The sequence below is a fragment of the Molossus molossus genome, unplaced genomic scaffold (genome assembly GCF_014108415.1).
Source record: "Molossus molossus isolate mMolMol1 unplaced genomic scaffold, mMolMol1.p scaffold_m16_p_9, whole genome shotgun sequence".
In the NCBI taxonomy this organism is placed as follows: domain Eukaryota; kingdom Metazoa; phylum Chordata; class Mammalia; order Chiroptera; family Molossidae; genus Molossus; species Molossus molossus.
In genome coordinates this window covers 18,921,024-18,945,743 of record NW_023425403.1, presented here as the reverse complement: position 1 = coordinate 18,945,743, position 24,720 = coordinate 18,921,024, and the positions used below count along the sequence as shown (strand labels likewise).

Sequence of the window (24,720 nt, the reverse complement as noted above, 5' to 3'; positions counted from 1 at the left end):
TACACCGAGTATCACTCTACTCAGTATGCCTAGTGTGTACTGCGCAGGCTATGCCCTGATTTGACATCAGACACCTGCTATTTGAAGTCACTGGGAATGGAAATATTCCCTTCACCATTTATGATAAGACAGAATTTCTTTCAATGCATGTTTTCTGAAGGTCTGGGATGTGCAAGGGATTATCTGCAAAATTGCTCATACATATGTGATGAGGTGTCTTCATTCAGGTAGTTAATATATGACAGTTTTAAGTATAGGTTGTTTTTATTTCTTAGTGTATAACTACTAGTTGTCTTATTTTTTTTTTTTTTTTTTTTTATCCTCACCCGAGGATTTTTTCCATTTTTTGTACAGATAGAGTGGGAGGGAGAGAGAGAGAGAAACATCGACATGAAGGGACACATCGAGTGGCTGCCACCCGCACGACCAACCAGGGCCGGGGACAAACTGCAACCGAAGTACGTGCCCTTAGCGGGAACCGAACCCGGGTCTCTCCGGACCGCAGGCCGACGCTCTAACCGCTGAGCCAAACTGGCCAGGGCCTAGTTGTCTTATTAATAATGAATTTCTCCCAGGCTGGTTTGCCTCACTGGTGAGAGCGTGGGTCGGTGGACTGAAGGGTTGAGGGTTTGATTCCTGGTCAAGGGCATATACCTGGGTTGCAGGTTTGATTCCCAGCCCCAGGAGGCAGCTAATCAATGTGTCTCTCTCAAATCGATGTCTTTCTCTCTCTTCTTCTCTTTCTCTCTCTCTCTCTCTTTCTCCCTCTCTCCCTCTCCCACCCTCCCTTTCTATCTAAAAATCAGTGGACAGATATCCTTGGGTGAAGATTAACAACCACAACAAAAATGAATTTCTATTCTAGCCCATACTTGCTTTCTACACTTTAAATAAATTCTACTTCCGAGAATCTTTTTGCCTCATGGCAGTTCTAATGAGTTTATTGGAAACAAAAACCAAAAACCACGTGGCTGTTCCTTCCAGGGACAATAAAATATGTTTATTACAATGCATAAAAGTAGAAAGAAGAAAATAAGAGTCACTTGTAATCTCACCAACCCTATGCGAGTTGGAAAGCCAATGAGAGTTTCTGAGCTGAGAAAATCTTACATTGAATATTTTTAAAAGGCCCTGGAAGGCGTGTGGTGAGTAGGCAAGGGGGAATCGGGGAGGTGGGGAGGTGGGGGAGGCAGGGAGGGGGGGAGGCAGGGGGGGGGAGGCAGGGAGGGGGGAGGCAGGGGGGTAGGGGAGGCAGGAAGAGGGAGAGGCAGGAAGAGGGGGAGGCAGGGAGGGGGGAGGCAGGGAGGGGGGAGGCAGAAAGAGGGGGAGGCAGGGAGCGGGGGGGGGGCAGGGAGGGGGGAGGCAGGGAGGTAGGGGAGGCAGGGAGGGGGGGAGGCAGGAGGCAGGGAGGGGGGGAGATGGGGGGGGAGGCAGGGAGGGGGGAGGCAGGGAGGGGGGGAGGCAGAAAGAGGGGTAGGACTGGTGTAGTCGTCCAGCGAGGAGCCATGGCCCTTGGACCGCGCACCAGCAGTGTAGCTGGTGAGACGTGGTCACGTCCTTGATCTGCTTAGAAGGTAGAACTAAGGGTTTGTTGGCAGATTGGCTGTGGGTTATGAGAGAAAGAAGTAAAGGAAGGCGTAAGGTTTTTGGCCTGAGCAACCAGAATGATGGAATTGACATTATTTTGAGCTGGGAAAGACAGGGAGACAAGATTTTGAAGGAAAAATCAAAAGTTGAGTGTGGGACCTGTCTTGTTTGTTGTTATGGTAGTTACCAAAAGCTATTATTATCTTATTTAACCCTCTCAATGCTTTTCCAAAGGGATTTGTATGTTTTTATTAATAGATCTCAGGGCAACACTAGCCTTAGATATGGAAACATTAAGTGATGGAAAGAAAAATTCAAGATAAAGACCAGGAAAGGCTAGTTAGGAGAAGATACCTCCAGGAGTATGAGGTACACCCCTGGTAGGAGGGTTTTATGCAATTTAATTAAACTGTAGGTTTCTCATTGAGACCCTCTTTGCAGACAGCCTCACAGATGTCTTCTGTGATGTTTTGTTCCTATGTCTGGCTCTCGCTGGGTATGCACTTGGCCACCTGATGTGCTGTGTGATGAGGCTAATGCTGCTCAAAAGGAATATGATTTTCTGGTGCATCAGTTGTGATCTGGTCCATATTGGTATTCACTGTGAAAGAAGCTTTTTTATTCTTTTTTTTTAATGGAACTGTTTCTGCCTTTCACACAAACGAACCTAGAAAATGTCATTGTTCAGCTGATTGAGCCTGAGAATGACAATTGAAACAGAATGTAAAAAAATTCCACTTTATTTTGTTTGCATTTAACTGAAAGCAGCCAGGTTACATCTCTGTCCCTAGCTTTAAGGGGAAAAGGCATCTCCACACTCGGTATACTGAGGGAGGTCATAGCTTAGGCTATTTAGAATGTTCTCATAGTCCTCCTCTCATTCCAAGTGAAACGAGTTCATTTTTTCTCTCTTTTCATCTCTGTCTTTTGTAGTGGTGGTGGTTCTTAATTTTACCCAACGGTTGCTTTGTTATGCGGATAGTATTTGGGCCTTTTAAGTGACCAGTGTTAGAACTTAAGTTTGCTTATTTAGCAGTGTTTGGGGGGCACCTCTCTGTGCCGGGCACTATTTGAAGGGCTGGGAATGCAGGAGTGACAGGCGACACCCCACTGTCCAGGAGCTGAACTTCTAGTCAGAGCAGAGAGAGTGATGGGCAGTGCCTGGGGTTATCCGAGAAGGCATCTGAGGCTGAGATCTGACCGTGCACCAGCCTCCTGGACTGTGACAGAGAAGGTGGATGGAAGCCAGCCTTGTCTCTGCAGAACCATAGCATCTAAATTGTGTAGTTGTAGATCTTTTCTGATAAGAAGCTGGTGCAAGAGTCATGCTAATTTTAAACAATGACAGGAGTGATGTATGTCTTCATGCATACTTTATGTGTATTTTTGTAAAGAAACCAGTGAAGTGTGAATACAGTCATTTTTTTTTTTTAATCCTCACCCGAGGATATTTTTCCATTTTTCTTCAGAATGGTGGGGGTGGGGAGAAACATCGACATGAGAGAGACACATCAACTGGTTGCCTCCTGCACGACCCCAACCAGGGCCAGGGACCGAGCCCCACTCACATATGTGCCAGTGATGAGAATCGAACCCAGAACTCTTTGGTCCACGGGCCGAGCTCTAACCGCTGAGCCAAACCGGCCAGGGCTAGATTCATATTTTGAAGAGGACCATACTATTTCCCAAACTGAACAAATAATACATTTGAAGCATGCATCTGGCGAGAACATCTGTGGGTCATTTTCCCCACTTTGAAGAGATGTAGTAATATTGGAACAATGAGTATATGATTTAGAGTCATACGGTTTTAGGGCTGAAATGGAGGGACCTTGGGAAATGATCAGGTCTGATTTCTCCCATTTCTTTGAATGACAACCTGAGCCCAAGGTTGCCCCACGGGTGAGCGGGAGGCTGACCTGGCGCCAGGCTCTCTGGCTGCAGGGTCCTCTGCCTCCCCCCATCACTGCTCCGGGACACTTGCATCTGTGTCTCCGGGCCTTTCAGCACGACTTCCATGCAGCCAGAGTCCCGGGGAAGAGCAGGTGCTTTTATACTAACTTATCCTACAGTCATTTATAAAGTGGATTTTTATTGTGTGATTTACTTCTGCACCAGATAATGATGAAACAGAGAGATGCGTCTTCAGTTTCTATCTTTCCATTTTTGGATCATTATCACTGACCTTAGTGTAAAAGCTAAATTTAAGAGGAATACTAGTCTTTCATTTCCAGTCTATGAGATGTGGGATGACTTTGCTAGTGTTTATGGAGGGGGGTGGGGGTGACCATACCTCTGCCCTCTCCTCTCTCCTCTCTTTCTTCTTCGCCCCGTCTGCCTACGTCTACCTACCCCCCTCGCTCTTTTTCTTTCTCTTCCTCACACAGCCCCTTCTCTCTCTCACACATTCCTATGTGCAAACCAGACACCTGCTTTCTTGTGTTTATATTGGTTAAAAATACCCTACTCGGTAAATCAAAATTTCCAAAATACAAGAGAGAAAGTTGAGAGACAATATGTCCTGTCGCGAGCCTCTGTATGTCCTAAAGTGCTAGTTGGGACTAGAGCCGAGGCAGCCTCCAGGGATTTCTTTGGGAAAAGGTGCCACGTGCCACGGTGCAGACCCCGCCTGTTAGCAAGGCTGGGGGTGGGCTTCTAGGAGGCTTCACCCGTGTCTCCCGCGTCATTTTGAAGTTGAAGGCTCTACTGTGTTCTGAGATAGTGCTGGTATCTAAACCTTGATGTCTGAGATTTTAGGCTCCGAAAGAATGGAGGGTGGGCAGCGCCTCCTCCCAGGCCACCCCTAGTGAAACAGAAGCCTGTGTCCACTCCCCTCTCACGGGGCTCTGCCCTTCGGGTCCTTGTCCAGCGTAGACCCGGGCTGTGGCTGCTGTGAACTGCATGGCTCGCCTGGCCGAGGCTGAGGAGGGCTCCATTTTCAGGACTGACACAGAACACACACCCTCCTTTCTTGAAACTCAGTCTTACGTAGAGTTGCCAAAATAGGATGGCGTATGTCCCACGACTGCGGAGCAGTGTAAGGGCTGACCTTATATTGGGTTAGAGGAGTAAGATCGAGACTTTTGTACTGTTCACGTGGAGAATGCAAGGCGTTGGGCCATCGTCCGGGTCAGGGAGACTTGGCAGAGCAAAGAAGAACGTGACTGGGAGCTGTTTCGTCCCTGCAGCCTGGAATGAGCTACTTCAAACCCTTCGGGCCTCAGGGTTACCCTTTCCAAACAAGCGTTCTCAACGTGGCTGTCTGACAAAGCCATTGCTGGCTCACGCTGCCTCCTGCTTCGTTACTGAAAGCAGTGAGTGTTCTGTATGTGGTGGGCTCATGTCCGCAGAACAAGAAGAGGTGACTTTAAGGAGATGTTATATATTTCATTTCATGATCTTTATTAGGGAGCGTTGCTTTGTAGTGGTCCTTTGTTTTATTAGTAGTAGTTGTGTGGGGTTAAATTAAGACATTTCAAATATTACATACAATTGAACTTTTTAACATCTAAGTTTACACATAATATTACAGTTGCTGTGCCTCACTTAAAACAAACCCGATGGGAAAATCCGCATTTGTATAAGAAGTGTATCAGGTGATACTCCCCTGGGCACTGGGCGGATGCAGCATCTCGTGTCCCAGGCCGAGGCTGGGCCGAGCCTAGGACATGTTTGCTTGGCCTATTTAAGAGCTTGCTCTACATTACGCTAAATTTGCTAGGAATTTAACTTGAGAAGCCTAGAAAATTCAGTAGAAAATACATTTCCACAGTATGTTAAGCCGGAACAGACTATTTTGAGCTGAACAGACCCTGGAGATGAACCAATTCAGCTTCTTCCTTTTGCAGCTGAAGGACTCATGCCCAGAGAAGTCAGGATGTTCCAGGACCTTGCAAGTGCAGCCCGGGACTAGAACCCAGGGTGCGGTGCCTACCCCTTGCCCTTGCCCTCCCTGCGGGAATGCCCGCCCGGCCTCTGCAGGGCATTTCCCTGGATACACAGAAACACGCTCTTACTCCTCAGGCCAGTTTTAGAATAATTTATAGTTAATGAAAGAAACAGGTATGCTCAATAAAAGCCATTTATTAATTATTATTTCCTCGTCAGAGCTCTTGAGCTAATCTAAAGGGAAATAGCAGGATTATGTCAGGAGCAGAGAGATCCCCCGAGTCCCAGGAAAGGAAGCAAAGTATTGTCTTTCCTTATGTGAGTTGGAACCTGGACCAGTCTGTGTCTCTCCGTCCCTCTGCCCTAGGTTCTCTCTGTGTCCCTTGCCCCAGATTTCCTGTCTGATGGCACCTCCCCTCTCTTGTCCTGTCCGTCACCCTGCCTCAATTCCATTCCCCTGACTTGGCCTCCCGTCCTCTGTCTCTTGATCCCCTGCACCTGCCTCCATCCTGTCTCCCAGTTGCCCTCCCCATCTCTGTCCTCCACATCAGGTGTGCTCACCTATTGGTGCTATCACTATTTGTCCTTAACGACTTGCCCTGTTTGTCATTCTCCCCTCAGACCAGCCTCTCTGCTTCGGTCACTCCCACAGACTAATTCTGTCTCTCACCCCATTTCCAATTGCCCCGGGAGCCTTCGGTCCACCTACCTCAGCCTTTCTCACCAGGCAGTGTGTTCCTGCCATGCTGAGAATGGGCTGCCCACAGCCAGGTGGCCAGTCCTGGTCTAGTTGGAGACGGGGTCCCGGGGACCGCAGGAGTCCTGGCTAAGGCAGCCGTCCTTGTGCACATGATGTCAGTCATTCCTCACGGCAACCCTGGGGATGTGGAAACTCAGGCCTCACCCCCTCAAAGCCATTATCTCTGGGTCGCATGGCCAGGAGGGGGTGGAGCTGGGAGCCAGTCTCGGATGTGAGCACTGTACCGTCCTGATGCTGGGCTCTTCTGCAGCGAGTCAGTCATTCCTAACACGCCAGAATGCTCTCGTGCTGGGGAGCCAGCTGTCCTCTGCACGCCCTGTGAGTGGAAGTGACTGGTCGGGCACCGGAGCTCTCGGGATAGGCTCGGTAGCAGTAGGATTTTATGAAAACCATGTTTCAAACCCGGCGTGGCATCTGCTAGCAGCTCTGCATGCCTGGAGTCTGAGGGTGATTTTTGATCTAGGTCAAGTCCTGTAGAAACACCAATGTAGGGTTTAAACGTGTAAACTCTACTAGCTGGTTTTGAAAAATCCCCTCCACCCCTTTTAAAGGATATATGACGCTCTGACATAAATTTTGATTCATCAGTGGTGATCGACCTCTGTTTTCGTAATCCCTGGCATTTGTAAAGATTTTGTAGGGACATAAGAATGGGAGGTGTACTTGGGAGGGAAGTATCATTTCTGCACTCTCTTCCTCGTGAACAAAGATCTTTAGTAGGTTTTTACATTCCGTGAAATTTGCCGTGATGAAATCTAAGAAGCGAGAAATGCAGGGTGGAAATGGGCTTAGATGTCGGAGCTTTCGTTTCCACTCCGTCCTCACGCGCTGACCTCCTGCCTCGGGGCCCTGCGGGCATCCCTGAGCTCTGCACGGAAGCCGCTAATTCTCAGTAGTTCCTTCTGGCCCCGTCCACAGCTGCTCCCTGTCACAGCCAAGGCCGGGCAGGGAGTGGCCTCAGACCCCAGTGGGCGGCCAGCTCTGTGTAACGGAGACCCACACACTGTCCTGATCCGTCTCATCTCCGGCGGCTTTGGAAGGAGGGAGGGTGGGGCAGGACGCCCCAGCCAGAGGCCTTTACTTGCTGGACAGCTTTCCTCGGTCACTGGTGCCGCTTCTCCTTAATCGCGAGTGGGATGTAGGTTTGTGAAAAGCTGCCCGTGGCCTCTCCTTTAGCTCCTTTAACTCCATGATGCGGGTGGCACCGTGGCCCGAGTCTGGAAGCACACTCCCCACTGGGCCAGAGCCGGTTCGCTGACTGGCCAGCTGGCCTGTTTGCTGGGATTAGATGAATAAAGGAATCGGGAACAAATACAGTTCTCACGCGCACGCGGCTGTCAGAGGGCACACTGTCAGATGGGAGAAAGAAGGTTGCACTTCTGCTTACTGCACGACTGCCTGGTACAAGAGAAACCGCAAAACCTGGTCCATGTGTGCTCAGCTCAGCCCTGGGCCCCGCCAAGCAGTGGAGGGCGAAGTGATCAAACTCTTCTTCACCCATTTTCTGATAATTCACTTATTAACATGAGCACATGCCAGCTTGTATAGTTAAAAATAAATAAAGTCAGATTTAAAATCCCGGAAAGCCCTTTTAGGGAGAAAAAAGGAAAAACACTGACATTTGCACTGGAGTAGATTCTTTTTTTTTTTATCCTCATCCGAGGACATTTTTCCATTTTTTGTTCAGGTAGAGAGGGAAGGAGAGAGAGGATGAGAGAGAGAGAGAGAAACATCGATGTGAAAGGAACACATCGAGTGGCTGCCACCCGCACAACCCACCAGGGCCGGGGACAAACTGCAACCGAGGTACATGCCCTTAGCGGGAACCGAACCCGGGTCTCTCAGGACCGCAGGCCGACGCTCTAACCGCTGAGCCAAACCGGCCAGGGCATGGAGTAGATTCTTTTAAGTTTTATGTTTAAGAGGTGTCTGTGTAATACACACAATTCAGAAGGTACAAAAGGCTCTGTGCGGAAAAGAGAGCTACCGTTCCCGTCCCCGAGGCCAGTTTTGCCAGATTCTTGGATGTCATTGCAGGGATGCTCTGTGTTTTTACAACTGTATGTTTGTATGTATAATTGGAGAAGAGAGAGCCACCCCCCTCCAATGGTAATATAATGGAAACACTGTTTTGTATCTTTTTTAAAAATTGAAAATATATACTAGTGTTGATACTCACAGAGCCGTCTGATCCTTTTTGCCCTGGCCGGTTTTGCTCAACGGTTAGAGCGTCGGCCTGCGGACCAGAGAGTCCCAGGTTCGGTTCCCACCAAGGGCACATACCTCGGTTGCAGCTTGTCCCCACCCTGGTTGATGTTTCTCTCTCTCTTCCCCCCTCTCCCTAAAAAAAAAAAAAAAGTTTGTGTGATCCTTTTTTTATTGGTTGGATATTATTCTGTTGCATAAGCTAGTTTTATTTAACCAGTTTTCTATTTGAGCATTTGAGTTGTTTTTTGGTCTTTTACTTTAGAAACAGCACTGAAGTAAATACTTATAACTATATCCTTTGGCATGTATGAGTATATCCATAGACTACATATCTTCAGGTGAAACTGTCAAATTTCTCTCCAGAGGGGAAGTAAAATGTACACTTCCTTCAGAAATGAACAAAAGGACCCGTATTCTTTAGAGAATAGTTGCTGTCTTGGGATGATGGGGACGTTAGAGAAGGCATTAGGAATGTCAGGGCCTTTCCATTGCTCCTCTAATAGGTACTTTTCTTTCAAGAATTTATTTTTTGCTTAAAACTTGGTTTTTATGTTTCAGATTAACAAGGATATGAGGATCGAATGAACATTTAGTGAGATGCTACTGTGTGCGTAGGTCAGTTACAAATATCATCATTTAATTCTTGTAGCACTCCTGTGAAGTGTGTGTGTGGATATACACTAGCCACAGATGAGAAAAATTAGGCTCAGAGAGGCTAGGTAACTTTGCCAAGGTCACACAGTGGAGTGGATACGTGGAGAGCCAGATTTCAGACTTTGTCAAAGAACTCATGCTCTTTGTGATTCTCATTCATTCTCTCTCTCTCTCACTCTCTCAAAATTAAAAATCTCCGTAGCTCTTGCATTGCAGAACAGCTGGGAATGCATTGAGCATGAACTAGGTGTAGAAGATGGATGTCACCTAAGGTTGACCTATAGTGTGTGGCATTGCTTGTACCTCAGAAGTCCGTTCTAATACATTTGTGGGGTATAAAGAGAAGGTTTGCTGTTGGGTTATACGGATCGTCCTTAACCGACAAAGGGCTGTGTTCCAAAAATTCTTTTTTGTCTACTCACTGACGGAGAAGATAGCCCTGGGGCAGCGGTGCTCCGAATGCTACTTTGCTTCCAGGCAGAACTACAAAAGCCCTTAGAACCTGCAGTGTTCTGAAAGAGTACGGTGGCCACAGCTCCTGGGCACACTCAGCCCGTCGCGGTGAGGACATGTGGAGAGGAAAGGCTAGAGCCACAGCAAGGAGGAAAATAGAGGCGGGAGTGCCCACTTCCTTTTGGGCAAACACCTAGCGGTAACATAGCTGGACTACAGGGGGCATGGCTGCAGTGAGGCTGGGGGCTGGGGCCAGGGATACAGGCACCCGAGGGCTTGCTTAGGTGTCACAAACCTCACTGTGTAAGGAAAGGGGGCCATTTATTATTTTATTTTATTTTTTATTATTTTTTTATCCTTACCCGAGGACATTTCTGCATTTATTTTCAGATAGAGCGGGAGGGAGAGAGGGAGGAAGAGAGAAACATCGATGTGAAAGAGACACATCGAGTGGCTGCCACCCACACCATCCCAACCAAGTCTGGGGACAAACCGCAACCGAGGCACGCACCCTTTGTGGGAACCGAACCCGAGACTCTCCGGTCCACGGGCCGGCGCTCTAACTGCTGAGCCAAACCGGCCAGGGCCCATTTATTATTTTAGAAGTTGGGTGTTTGTAGGTTGGCAACTGCCTCTACTTTTTGTTTCAAATGGCTTTATTAAACTAGTAACCTCTGATGCAAAATGGGCTGCAATTAAAGAGCTTGAATATAATTGGGTGTAATTTTTCAGCTCAAGAAATAAAGGAGTTTTTTGCTTCCCATAAAAGCCAGAATAAATTTTCTAATAGACAGTAGGGATTATTATGGTAGTTTTTCATTTTTCTATTTGCTTCATCAAAAGTGGTGTAGTTTCCAGTCTAGATGGAGAGAAGATGTTGCTCTTTTGAGTTCATTTTGGGAGTTGGCCACTAGATTATTTTTGCTTCCAGATCGAAGGGAGCCAGTGTCCTTATTTCTTCCTACCCCAGCCTGTCTTCTTAGGCATGTTTGGTGGGATAGTGTTGGATGAACTGAAACTTATGTCTTACTTCTAAGATATAATACTCTTTTTTAAAACAATGTATCTTTAGCCCTGACCGGGTTGGTTCAGCGGTTGGAGCGTCAGCCCGCTGTCCAGAGAGAACCAGGTTCGGTTCCCACCAGGGGCATGTGCCTCGGTTGCAGTTTGTCCCCGGCCCCAGTTGGGGTTGTGCGGGAGGCAGCCACTCGATGTGTCCCTTTCACGTTGATGTTTCTCTCTCTCCCTCTCTTCCGCTCTCTCCCTCCCATTCTATCTGAACAAAAATGGGAAAATGTCCTTGGGTAAGGATTAAAAAAAATACATGTATCTTTATTATTGAAAGTATTACAGATGCCCCTTCTTTTTTATATATATACTCTTAACCTTGTAATAGACAGACAGTAATGTCCTAAAGTGGAAGAGGAAGAAGGGGAGGAAGAAGCCAAGCTGATACAGCTCTAGTTGATTAGAGGTGGTGGGAGTATGTTTACCTTGACCGCCGGTCTGCCGTGTCTTAGGTCTGACACGTGGCCCCAGCAGCAGTCATCAGTGCCTCCCCATGTTACTGCTACTCCTGGCAAGTTCGTATCCACCAACTAACTTGACCTACTCTGACCTACTAACTTCATAGCTATTAGCAGGTAGTGTCATCTACCAATTATTAGATATTAGATAGTACATATTTAGTATTAATATTGGAATTTTCTACATGATTGAGTATAGCTTTAGCTTATATTTCATGCCAGGTGGACAGAAGCCCTGTGAAGAAAAAGCAGGTGATGCAGTGTCGAGTGACCAGGAGACGGGGTGCTGCTGATACAGGGTGATCAGGAAGTCTTGTGTGAGGTGATGTTTGAGCAGAGGGCTGAATGACATGTGCTAGGCCTGGGGGTGGGGTGCGGGCCAAGCGGTAAGGATGGTCCGGAGGTCGGTGTGCTGTCCAGGGAAGTGGACCCCAGCAGAGAAGGAGCCAGCGCTGCACACGGGGCCCCAGACACTGTTGTGGGGCTCGGGCGGTGGTTCTGAGTGACAGGGGAGCTGCTGGAGGGTTCTGAGAACAAGTGACATGATCTGATATGCGTTCGAGCAGGGTCCCTCTGACTTCAGCGGGGGAGCCTGTGGGGACAAAGGGATCTGCCAGAAGATGGGCAGTTGTCCAGGTCGATGGTGGTGTGGGCTCAGGAGCTGATAGGTGGTCAGATGCTGGTGATTTGAAGGCAGAGCAGCAGGACTTGCTGATGCGATCAGTGTGTGTGAGAGAGAAAGGGGGAGGCAGACACGACTCTGTTTTTTGCCCAGAGTTACCGGAAGAATGGAGTACATTTTCGGATATGGGGGAGCCTGGGAAAGGAGTAACTTGGGGGACAGGGCCAGTGGGCATCAGAGTCTGACTTTGGACACATTAGTATCCAAGTGGCGATGTTTAAGGATATTATGATCTCAGTCTGATATTCAGGCAAGAGTTCAGGACTGGAGGTGAACTGAGGCCTTGGCGAGCTCAGCGGCCTGGTGAAGTGGGGTTGCCTGTGTACTGCGCCGCACCAGCGGCTTCTCCGGCACCGCCCTTGCATCCCAGGAAGCTGGTCCCGCGTGGCGAGCCTGCACTTTGTAACCGGCGGCAATGCTGCCGTGAGCATGTCCTTTGTCTGTCTGCGTTCAGGCTCAGTCTGGGAGCCAGCTGCGCGGCTGCAGGTGGAGTGCAGGACATAGAAGAACCTTTCTTGTCCGCAGTTACAGCCTTGGAGAGGCTGGAGAGGCTGAGGAGTGCTCAGTGTCGATTGTTCGTGCAGTTGACTGCTTTTCGGGTCATCGTAGATGCCTTTTGGTTGTTTAAAGTGGCCTCAAGTCCGTGCTGGGTCTGCCGGGCAGGAAACTTGCATAGGGAAGTCGATTTTTACAAAGTTCATGTTGGGAGAGGACCCAGCTGGCCTGCGTTCCCCGTGCTGCTGGGTATGCACGTGGGGATATTACTCATGTGCAAAATGGGGAAGTGGAACCATCTTGGTCCTGTTGGACTCTCACTCCCGTGAATTTTCTGTCACCCAGGCCCTGCGGGGCGCTCCTGGGCTCCCTCTGCCCAGCCTGGCATTCATTCCTCTTCCTCTTCCTCTTCCCTTCCTCGGAGAAAATGAATTTGCAGAAACTCTCATCATCTTCCTTGTTAGGAGACAAGAAGCAAATACATGGTTTCTGATCAGTTCTCAGGACTTCAGATGGTTCCCAGAGTATTTCACAATCAGGTGGATTTTGATACGGCCTCTGGGCCAGTGTTTCCAATTTCAGTTCAGGTCATAAAAGTTCCTCCCATTTTCAGTTGAAAAGACGACTAACGACGGAGGGAGACAGTGTCAGTCTGAATGCTTTTATGCCGTCTGCATTCACTTCTCTGAGGCTGGAGCCACCCCCAGTAAGAAGTAGGTGACAGGCTCTCCAAACAGAGAGCGGCCTTCTGAAAGCACTTCGTCCCAGCAGCCAGGGCTTTTCATAACCCTGACGAGCATTTCGGGAAAGGGGAGGCCGGCTTGGGTCTGGGCTCTGATCCTCCCTCCCCCCTCCCTCTCCCACAAACACACTTTGATCTGTGAAGCATGTCTAATCCTCCGCCAAGTCTGCTGGAACTTTATCCAGAGCAGGAAAAGGGGAAATATTTTTCCTTTCTTGGGTGGATTTGTATTTATATAAACCCTTAGCCATGAAAATGGATCCAAGTGGCAGGCACACGCGTCTGAGGGGAGGCGAGGTGGAATGAATGAATGGCGGGAAGAGGCAGGGCAGTCTGTCCCTCTGCGGCGGGTCAACTTTGACTTGGGTCAGATGGTGTCAGATCTTTTAAGGGTCAGCAAGGAGAGGGTGGTATAAGACCTCCTGTGCATTTTCTGAGGGATGTGCCTGTATGTGGACCATTGTAGAACAGCTTACGCTGAACCAGCAGCCAGTTAACTCCTGATCATGACTCTAGTGAGATTGCAGGGTGGGGCAAAAGTGGGTTTACAATTGTGAGTACATGAAACATTGTTTATTCTGGTGTTATTTATTAATTATTTTTTATGAACAACTGTAAACCTACTTTTGCCCCACCCTGTGTGCCTGTGAATGATTCATTCATTTCATTGTTACTAAGAGAAGAGTGCTGTAGAAGCCTAGTTGTTTTCTCTGACTCAGCCTCAGAAGGAAGCTTTACCTTCTCACAATGTGTCTCACTGTTGATTTACTAGCACAGATTTGTTTATACCTTTTTGGGCCAACCCTTGCCACTTCTCTTGGGTCGTGAGTTTTGAAAGTGTGTTTGCCATTGATATGGATGCTTTTTTGTCATAAAACCACCTCATTTAAGTTTCAAGTAATGCCTCATGGTTCTTTGTTTTTAGGATACAGGGTGATTCATTTTTAGACCTTCTAGAAAAATCCCACACAGAATCTAAAAACAGGATCTCTTGTTTTTGTGTTATTGTAGTTTATGTATTATCTGGCCGTGTAAAACTGTTGAAGATGCTGAGAAAAGCAACTAGAAAGAACTTTGATATCAAACGATCTTTTATTTTGCTATTGTTCACTTTTTTAGAACGAAAGGCAAAGCCCTTCCTGGTAGGCGCCATGGCTTCCTGCAACTTCGCTGGAGGACTTTCTCCTACAGTTTAACCCACGCCCTGGGAGCCAGGTTCACCTGCCGTCCCGGATGTGTGTTCTGGCCCCAGGGATGTTCATTTTGTGTTGGTTGAAAGTGGAATCTTCCCGAGGTTTCTACCTGGTGTTGCCCTCCCAGAGCTGTGATGAACTCTTGGGGAAGGAAACTTCTCAGGAACTCTGAACCCTGAGGCTGTTTGAGCAGGTGGAGAGGGTCTGCGCAGGGCAGCCTGGAGGGGGCGGGGTGGGCTTTTGTCCCACTGGAGGTGATGGGATTGGGGGGCTCCTGGGAGACTGTAGCCAGGCCTGGGGTAGCTGTAGGAAAGAAGGCTGGGTGTGTGTAAATAAAACAAAAAGACGCTTTCGGAAAGGGAGTCTTGTGATATGAGAGACGTGACTGAACCCAAGCAGAGATTTGAAAACAAATTTGTTAACAAATTTTTTCTTGGTTGAACTTGAGTCAAGTGCTTTGGAAGAGGTGCTGTGATCCGAGGTCACAGCTCCTTTGATCCAGAAGAGACCGAGTGGTTATCCATTAGGACAGGGCCCCATGGACCAAATGCCACTCTTCTTGGCATAGCCTACCTGAGATATTTAGTCACCTTCTGTCCCTCAAACAAAAGTCTGATGTCATTATAAGCAGACATTGCGGTGAGAACAGTCGTCTTCTACTAGGAACGGGGCTACGCAAGAGCATCCGTGCCCAGTGTGAGGCCGCGTGGGGTTTCAGGGGCGCTGTTGGTCAGGAGCGTCTGAGGACGTCACGGGTCGAGGTCATTTGTAAGTCACAGAGCTGATGAAGAGTGTGATCTTTGGTTTTCCTTCCACCTGTAACTGTCCCACCGCAGCCACTTTGGAGGATATTGGGAGAAAGTTGAAGCCAGGTGCCAGAATTCAGTTCGTTTGGTGTAGCCCGAGGACCAGGCCCTGCAGACTCCTGGGAGGGAGGCCCTGAGTTGTGCCCCTAGTTCCAGGGCATCTTTAAGACCCCCACTGGCCTGCTGCTGTTTGGCTTATAGATTGTACTCACTTACTGATAAGACTTTACACATTGTCCCCAAAGTTCAAGGCATAGAAGGGCATTTACGAGTGTTTTTTAAAAAGAAGTCCCAACATTCAGAATCAAAATTGGACTTGAGGGTTCAGCCAGTGGCTGGACACTGTTCAGTGGCCTAGAACTCACAGGAGAATGCAGTGTCCCTGCAGTTGGGGAGACCACTCTCTGAATCTCAGAACTCCCCACCAGTGTATGTGGCCAGGTGCTAGACTGTATCTCTGGCCACTCCAGCTGACTTCTCAGTGGCCCCTCAGAAAGATTCCTGCTGAATCTGTGGGTACCCTATCCAGCTTTCCCAGGACTTTTGTTAACACCCAGAAGACAGGTAGGTCCCTGCCAGCTTCGGTCAGCTGACTATGGACTAGTCTGGCCCGGGGCAACCAGCCCACCTCTCCACCACTAGGGGGCCGTTCCATACCCTATCCAACCAGGTCTGGGGAGGGTTCTTCCTTGGATAATCTCCCTCAGTCTTAAAGTGGTCTTTAGAGTTCTCTTTCCTCTTGATAGTAGATCCCCTGTAAAAAGTCCATAATTGTTTATATTAAGCCTCACTCTGTGGCTTCTGTCTCATGACTAGACCCTGACTGGCCCTTAGAGCCATACGTCTTAGTCAGAAAGGGAGCGGAGGCGTCTGACTCCAGGGGCCGCTACTACATGTTACATTTCTCTGGGACCAGCAGCTTCATGTACGTGAAGTCAATTCGTGTGACTCAAGTGTGTTAGACTGCTTTTACATTTCATTAAACATCTATTTTAAATAGCAAACAGTTGTTATTTCACTGTTATTTTTAAGAATGGAGACGCATACCACACAAATGGTTTTCTTCTCAAGGAATCCATCCCAGAAAAGGAGTGGACATTCCAATTTATCTTTTCAAAACAGCGGTTCAGTGCATCACCCTCCCGGGCTCCTTCTCTGTCTTCTGAGCCTTGTGAGCTTTCATTCATTTTGGTGGTTCGGACATGCAGCCTTGGAGGAAACCCAGAGGAACAGGCCCATTTTTCTGGTTGTGTTTTTAGGTGTGGTGAGTACAGTCCACAGAGTATGAGTGACAGGTACACAATTCACAACCCTAAGAGTCTCCGGGTGGGGTCTCCACTTCACTTTCCATTCCTTACTTAGGCACTTTCAGTCACACCTCCATCCCCACCGGTCAGCTGAGGCTGCCTCTGTCCACGCCCCCAGGGACCTCCAAACCCAGGAGTCCGTTCCTGTTATTTTGCTTGTCCCTCAGCAGAATTTGAATGTGTCACAGCGATCACTTCCTTCTGTGGAAGGCGTTTGTTTTCTTGTGTGAAGCCACATTCTTGTTTCCCTTCTGGCAGTTCCTGGCTGGTCCCCTTTCTTCTTCCCAGCCTCTAGATTTCCAGCACCCCAGGGCGTTGTCTGTGGTTCCTTTGTCTTCTTTATCTGTTCACTTTTCTAGGTGATGTCATCTGTTTTTATGCCTTTAAATATCACCTATTGGCTGATCACTCCCAAATCTCTACCTCAGCCTTAACCTTTTCCTGCAGCTCAGAAGAGTGTCTGTAATTACACACTATTCCCGTGTTTGTCTAACAGGCCGATCTAAGTCGGCCAGAACGGAACTCTTCATTTCTCCCCTTCCCACAAACCACCTTTTCTCTTCAGCTTGCAAGTAGTACCACCATCTGCCAGTTTCTCAAACCAAAGAAGCGGAATTATCTTTGGTTCTTCTCTGCCTCTTACTTCCACATCCAGTTCTTTGGCAAATCCTGTCGACTGTCTACGAAACGCACCCCCGTCTCTCCATCTCCACCGGCACCTCTCCAGACCACCTCCGCCACCTCCTGTCTGGGCAGGAGCGTGAGCCTCCCGATGGTGTCCTGCCCGTGTCTAGCCTCCCTGCACAGCAGCCAGAGTGATCTTCAGACATGTCAGGTGGCGTTGCTCCATTTAAAACCTCGCACGTGGCAATCTTCCACTTGGAATGAAGTCCCCACCATCTGGCCCTCCCCGACTTCCTCCCTGTCCACTTTCCCCTTCACCCACGATGCAGCCACCCTGGGCTCTTCTCGGGCAGCCAAGCATCTGCCCGCGTGCAGGCCTCTGCTTCAGTGATTCCCTCCGCCCGGAACGTTCTCCCCATGCTCGCTTTTCCTCACCGTCCAGATTTCAGCTTAAATGTCACCTCCTCAGAGAGGCCACCTGTCCTGGGCATCCCGGGGTACACAGACACCCCGTCACTCTGATTCACTCGCTGTTTCAATGATCGGGATAACAAGTTTTCATTAGTGGTGCGGCTTGTTTCCTACTAGTCTTCTTTCTGGACTGGAAGCTCCGTGAAACCCGGGATCTCGTGCACTTCCTGCTGGTCTCACTGCGGCGGTGCCTTCGCAGGGGCTGCCTTGCAGCTGCTGCGGAGTGACCTCGGGCAGAGCCAGGCCTGGGACAGGACTGTCCCTTCCGGCTCCCCTGTCACTTATGCCGCATGGCCTTTGCCAGTGAAGTGTGTCCTGGCTCCGTGTTATTGAGATCTGCTCACTCACAGCGCCCTTACTGCATTTTCATTTAAAATTTCCTTTCAAACGTCCCCTTCAGTTTAAATACGACAGAAAATACCTTTACTTGGCATTTTATGACCCGCATCCTGTGGATTTAAAACTTTAAAAATATTTTTACAGTTATTTCCAAATTATGCATAGTTGTAACTTCTGTTCTGTGGAAAAGAGGGTTGTCAGAGATGGCGCAGCTGGGCTCACAAAGTGGGGGACCTGCCTGCTCACTGGGTTCAGAGGACACTTACTGCCTTTGCCCTGGGGAGACATGGGAGCCTCATTGTGCATCTCATTATCGCTACATCCAGAGCCTCTCTTACTTACGTTAATTAAAAGACAGCAGTGGACCTCAGGCTGTGTGGATTTTACAATGTTGGAGCTGAACGAGGCCTTGAAGACATCTGGGTAATATCTTATTTAATAGAACCGACATACTTGTTTGTTTCCATTTTAAGACTACTTTTGTTGTTTGGGGGGATGTTCATAACCTACATCATTATCCTGGATCCGAAAGTGGGTTCTGTTTGCACTGAGAAGAAGGGTGTGGGGCTTTTAATATTGTGGTTTGGGTTGTCAGTATGATAGACTTTTAGTATTTTCATCATATGCTTAATATTTGAGAGTTCCGATGATTAGTAGAAAAAGTTGAGCTCCTTTTACTTATCTTCTGTTGATTTTATTTTGAAAAACCGTCATAAAACTTGGTGTTCTGTTCTTTCACAAGAAAGAAAACAGTTGATAAGAATGTGCTCGAATTGTAATGCCAGAAATCTTGAGCTCGAGTAATTAAGAATAGTTTTTCATAACTTTAATGGGCACAAGGAGACAGTTCAGCGGCTCATACAGCTTCAGTTCATGTAGTGGTCTGTGTATCAGGCCAAATGTCCGCGTCTTCAGGAAGACAGCGCGTTGTGTCACACACGACTGGAAAATCCCCCGCGGAGGAGATAACGCGTGACCACTGGCCTCTCCTTCAGCCTGAGGCCGACTTCAGTCTTTTCTTATTATCGACTCACACGGACAAATAAACAAACAAATAGCCTCAGGACCTCTGGCTCTTGAATGACCCATTTCACCGGAAATGAATTTATGTGCTTTGTCAATTTATGTCTCTAATTAGAAGGTACTGTCAAGTTCACATTTTCACATTGGAATGTCAGTCTCATAATCATTAGTGACTGCGAGCATCCCTCTGACTGACGTGCCACAGTTTACCGTGTCCTCGTTATTGGATATTTGAGAGGGTTGCCAGGGTTTCACTGTTTTTACAAAAAGTGTTGCTATGAATAATCATTGTATAATTTTTGTCAGAAAGCAAGGCCTACTTTTTTTGATTGAATTTATTGGGATGACATTGGTTAATAAAATTATATAGGTTTCAGGGATACAGTTCTATAATACATCATCTGGGTATTGTGTGTTCACCACCCCAGATCAAGTCTCCTTTTATCCCCTCTGTGTCCTCTCCCTCCCCACCCCCTTCACCCTCCCCCAATCCTCTTCCCCTCTGGTACTCACCATGCTGTTGTCCGAGGTTTTGTGTTTTTTCTTAATCCCGTCACCTTTTTCACCCAGCCCCACAATGCCCCTCCCATCTGGCAGCTGCCAGTCTGTCTTCTACCTATGAGTCTGTCTCTATTTTCTTTGTTAGTTTATTTTGTCCATTAGAGTCCACATATGCATGAAATCATATATTTGTCTTTCTCTGACTGGCTTTTTTTAACTTAGTGTCATGCTCTCCAGGTCTATCCGCACTGTCACAAAGGGTAAGATCTCCTTATTTTTTACAGCTCAGTAGTATTCCGTTGTGTAAATGTACCACCACTTTTTCATCCACTAATCTGCTGCTGGGCACTTGGGCTGCTTGCACCCGTCATGCAGGGCTGGCGTTCTCTTTTTGCTCCCTTGACTGTCGGCTGCTGCAACCCTCCACATCGGGGACCTTGCCTCAGACGCCTGTGTCCCCTGCATCTTCCGCAGCCCCTCACACACAATGCAGTCTCCCTGTTTAGATAGTCAGTAGTGGCTGTGCTTTAGTTTCAATTAAATTCGTATTAAAGAAATTTGAGACAATGAGCTTCTATGATAGCACATGTGATGAACCACTCTTTGTACTTGTGGTAAGACAGGTTTTCTTCCGAGGGAAAAGCTGTTTCTGTTATTTTCTTAATTTAGCCATTGGGCACCTTTCATACATCCTAGGAATGTGTCACCGTGCAGTAGCCCTTTGGAGTGTACAGGTGCCCTGGAGATTGTGAACGGTTCTGCTTGCTGCTCAGTTTTCTGTAGTATCAAGTGGGTTTTTCATGGACGTGAAAATTCTTGGTGCCTCCAGTTGTGTGCTGTCTCGGTGGCAGGCAGTGCTGCTAGGTACAGGACGTAGCTGAAACCCCTGGCCTGGTGCTGCATGAGACTGGGAGTCGGGGGCGTTGGGGGCGGGGGCAGGAAAGCTGCTGGTTTAATAGAAATTAATAACCGATGCTTAGTCCAGCCGGTGTGGCTCAGTGGTTGAGCATCGACCCATGCACCAAGAGGTCGCCAGTTCGATTCCTGGGCAGGACGCATGCCCAGGTTGTGGGCCCGATCCCCAATGGGGGGCATGCAGGAGGTGGCCAATCGATGTTCTGTCTCCCTCTCCCTCTCCCTTCCTCTCTCTAAAATCAGTAAAGAAAAAAAAAGTAACCAATGCTTAATAGTCTGCTGTAAGTTATGTTAAATTCTCTGGCAGCTGGCCTGCTCACCAGAACCTACAACACACCCAGCAAGGAAGCCTGCTGTACCAGGCTGATGCCAAGGTTGGGTGCCTGGGGTGGGCTGGCATCTGCATTTGTATCCTGGGCTCTCAGGCAGCTGAAAGTGAACAGAGATGTGCCCCGTGTGAAATTCCAACCAGGAGAGAGTTCTCAGAAGGAACCAGGGAAATCTAGTTGGTCTGTGTGCGCGCCTGTGGGTACTCTTGGGGTAGAAAGTACAAATTGAAAATATTAGGAGAGGTATCAGGGGAGGGTGGTCCAGGGCCAGGGTAAGGCCTGTGGTACTCACAGCACCCTGTGGTCAGTTCTAACACTGCGGTTCATGTGGGTTGGTTGGTTGAAGGTGCACAGCTTTCTGTGGGCCTTGGAGCAGATCTGCTGAACTCACTTATAAAGTGGTATTTGGACTGGATGGCGTCCAAGTTTCAGTCCAGCTCTCACATGCAATTATTGTGGCTCATTTTTTTTTACTCAGATAACATTTTATGTTTACATTTTTACACTTTGGGATCTTTTCCTAACTGGTGTTAGACTCTAGTTCTGATACATAGTTCGGGTATCTATGATATAAGCTAATCATGGTAAATTAAATTTTGCAGTAATTTGGTGTTTGCAGTAGTTTGGTTAAAGAACTCAAATTACATTCACTTCCTATTGTGCAGAGCCATGCAAACATGTTTGAACCAGGAAATGTCTTTCACAAAAGTACAACTATGTCTGTGCTTATAATGAAAAATAGTGCTGTTAGATCGTTCCTCTAGGAAAGATGTATTCTGGTACAAAGAAGCAGTCCCCACTTTGGGGAGGTACTAGAGAGTGGTGGTATTAGATGAGTTCCCAAGGTCACATGCCAGGTCTGCCACTTGAGAGCTCTCGACTTGACGTTTGCCCTATGCCTCCTTGAGCGTTAGCTGAGGATGAACCCATGGGGCCATGGTCCAGGTGGAATGTGATGTACACGTCAAGCTCTTACTCAGTGCTGGCCCGTAAGCACATCCATCGATGTGAGTTCCGCTGCAGGGGAAGCGTTCAGATACGGCATTTTGGGGCAAAGGATTTTTTTGAAATATTCTTTGTTTATTTGTTTTTTGAGAGAGAGGAAGAAGAGAGAGAGAGAAATATCAATCAGTTGCCTCCCATATATGCTCCAACTGGGGATCGAACCTGTGACCTGTTGGAGCACAGAATGATGCTCCAGCCAGCTGAGCCACCTGCCAGGGTGAGGCAAAGGACTTTTGTATCATCGCTTGTCAAGTCAGTGGTACCAGCGCTGGCTACCATAGAGTTGACTGTGTAATTTCAGTAGTGTCTTTCTCCAGTTGGCATACATTTTTGTTCTTGGTTTGGTTCATTTACTTTCTGCGTCTAAGAAGGTGAATTTAGGCAATAACGAGCCCCATCATCAGCCAGAAGCTATTTACTGAACTCTTTGTGAGCAGAGCACTGTGCTGGCCCTGGCAACAGAGCAAGGGCCGCGGGACAAGGGGGAGGAAAGTAGGGGGAAGTCATCTCTGCTCCTAGGGATTTACTGATCTAGTTGGAGAGAAAGTATATCCAGGGCATGCAGAGGACACAGATTGCCTTTGGGTATTGTCAGAATCCATTATGTTAATTATCTATTTTTACTAGACCCCATTACTATAAGATAGTATTGTGTAGGTCTTTTCTGATCTGCACACAGACCTGCCCATGAAATCCTCTTGCCTGTGGGAAACAGAGCTGTTTACCTTGATAACACCTTTCTGGGCTGCCTTTCCAGGTCGTTGATGCAGGCTTTGTTTGCTGCGGCCGCATCCCATCTGCCCCATCCTCATTACGGACACTTCCTGGCAGCCCCTGCCTCTCTGGGCTCTGGGGATCCTGGCTCCATTTGCCTGACATGTAGATAAAGATGTCCAGGGTCCAGCTGAAAAGGAAGGTGAGGAGAATAGTGGCAGATGCTGTCTTTGTCTGGAACCATGGCCTTCTTGCCACAACCCTCAGAATGTTCTCCGTGGTGATGCAAATGAGAATCCTGGCATTTGCACGTGGGAGCAGAGCCAGGCTGCGGTTCCGGTTGCAGACTTGTTTACGGGGCCCATTGTCTGGACCCTGCGCTGTCCCGGACCCTGAGCTGACCCACTCCCTGCCCTCTCCTGGCTTCCTTCATCCCTGGCGCTGTATTTCTCTGTCAGGTGGCCCCATTTTTAAGGCAAATCTCATTAACGCATTTTTCTCTCTCCTCCTCCAGGGGAGCTGCTGAGTCAGCCCAGACCAGAAGGAGTGGCCGAGATCATTTGCCCCAAGAACGGCAGTGAGCGAGTGAACGTTGCCTTGGTTTACCCACCTACACCGACTGTGATCAGCCCCTGTTCCAAGTGAGTTCTGAACGGGGCAGCCCCTGCCCCTCCCTCCTGATCCTGCCTGGGTAGTTGTGATAACAAAAAGCCAAGTTCAAGTATATCTCAACAGACCTTCCCACCGGCAGACGTAGTTATCTGGGTGACTTCAATACCGTGGCTTATGTAGCAAACCAGGAACTTTTTAAAAAACACTTTTGCTGAAAAAGAGAGCATTTTTAACAGCTTTATTAAGATATCATTTATATACCACACAGTTCACTCATCTAAAGTAAGTGTATAATTCATTTTTGCAGATACATGCGACCAAAAAAAAGCATTTTTTGACAGCTAGTCTTAATTCTGTCATTGCAGAAGTAAGTGGGCCCTCACTTCAAGGAACAGTGAGAGCCCGTTAAATAAGAAGAACTGCTGAGCATCCGTGGTAGATGCTTTGCTCTCTGTGTCTTTGGCTCCGTATCAGCCCTTGATCATCAGACACTGTGCTGTCTGCGCTCATCCTCCCCGAAGAGGATTTAAAGACGGAGAATGTACCTGCGTGAACTAACTTTTGGATATGATGTTAGCTTAGTTTTCTGGATAAAATTCAACCTGGTTTTGGGGGGTTTTGTGTTTTTTTTTGTTTGTTTTTTGTAGTATGAAGAGCCAAACAGTGAAACCACTTTTAAACTGAGAAGAAATACCTTCTTACCGCAATTCTTGAACAGTCGCAGCCACAGGTCTTCTTGGAGCAGATCTGGTATCTGGGCGCTCTCGTGACAGCAAAGGTTTCATGCAGGAAGCTTTCATTTCTCTTCTTAGTTGACCACATAGAATTTTTTTTTCATATATAAGCTTTTTACAGGGAGGTTGGGAAGTGGGCCTTAGAGGGTGGCGCCTGTCATCTCATCTGGAGGAACTTGCTATCAGGCTGCTGTGGCGAGTGTGTCCCTGAGGAGGTGTCGCTGTCATGCCCCCAAAGGGGTGGTGGGGGCTGGGGCTGCACATTCTCGTTCATCAACAGCTGCAGTAGAAGATTGCTGTCCCTTTTCTCCAAACTGGGCGACTCCTTAGACAGAACCTTCCTAATCCCTCTTTCCTGGGAAATATCACTGAGCACCAGAAGAAACCCTTCTCTAACACCATTATATCCGGGATGCTATTTTAGCTAATGTGATTGTAGATAGTGTAATTCCTCACTAACATGCATCTAAGAAACTGTCAGATCTTGAAGTGCTTCTTAAATAGGAAGTAGGATTACTAGTAACTTCGTGTTAATCAGAAAATCCCAGTCTTGAACATATCAAACAATAGAATGTTCACGGGTCTTTGAATTGGTCCCTTCGTTCAGATACACTAGGGAAGGACAAGGGGGGGTTACATAAACAGCAGGGTGTGGAATGGAGAGAAACTATTGCTCAATACACTTTGCACTGGTGTAGATTTTCCTGAGCCCAGAGAGACATTAACCTATTGTTTTGCCACAGCCACGTGGCATTTAGTAGGCGAGATAGAGTTAGGACTTACGATATCCATTTGCACCCGAAACCGCAGTGGCCCGGAGCCAGCTCTGTCAGTGTTTTCCCATGGGCTTCTTGTAGTACCGCCACGGAGAGACACTTACAGCAACCTGGAAAAATGCTGTCAGCCCGTCTCACACACAGTTTATTATACCGAAACGAACAAGTCTTTAAAGTCCTGGGTAATCAGAGCCACCCAGCCTCAGACATCTAGATGCTGGAGGGAATACCTGCAGGATTGAACTGCTTTGGACCTAGCTCTGTGAATGGTTTTATTTTGAAATGGATTTTTTTTTTTTTAAAAGCCTCATACAATGGATGGCAGGTTTGGAGTGTAGGTCTCAATTCTAAATGAAGGAAACCTATGAAAACAAAC

The 24,720-nt window shown here is 47.9% G+C and overlaps 1 protein-coding gene across 11 annotated transcripts in view; it reads left to right on the top strand.

Annotated features, from left to right (window-relative positions):
• Positions 1-24,720, top strand: part of MFHAS1 (malignant fibrous histiocytoma amplified sequence 1) — a 73,753-nt gene that overhangs the window by 32,664 nt on the left and 16,369 nt on the right. For 4 of the 11 annotated variants that reach the window (XM_036249820.1, XM_036249819.1, XM_036249818.1 and 1 more), the window contains exons 2-3: positions 22,737-22,863; positions 23,482-23,612. In XM_036249820.1, coding sequence (XP_036105713.1) covers positions 22,737-22,863; positions 23,482-23,518 — 164 coding nt within the window. In that variant the 3' untranslated portion in view covers positions 23,519-23,612. Of the gene's footprint in view, positions 1-22,265; positions 22,425-22,736; positions 22,864-23,481; positions 23,613-24,720 lie in introns of those variants that run through there. The other 7 variants (XM_036249827.1, XM_036249826.1, XM_036249824.1 and 4 more) reach the window with 3 other exon arrangements.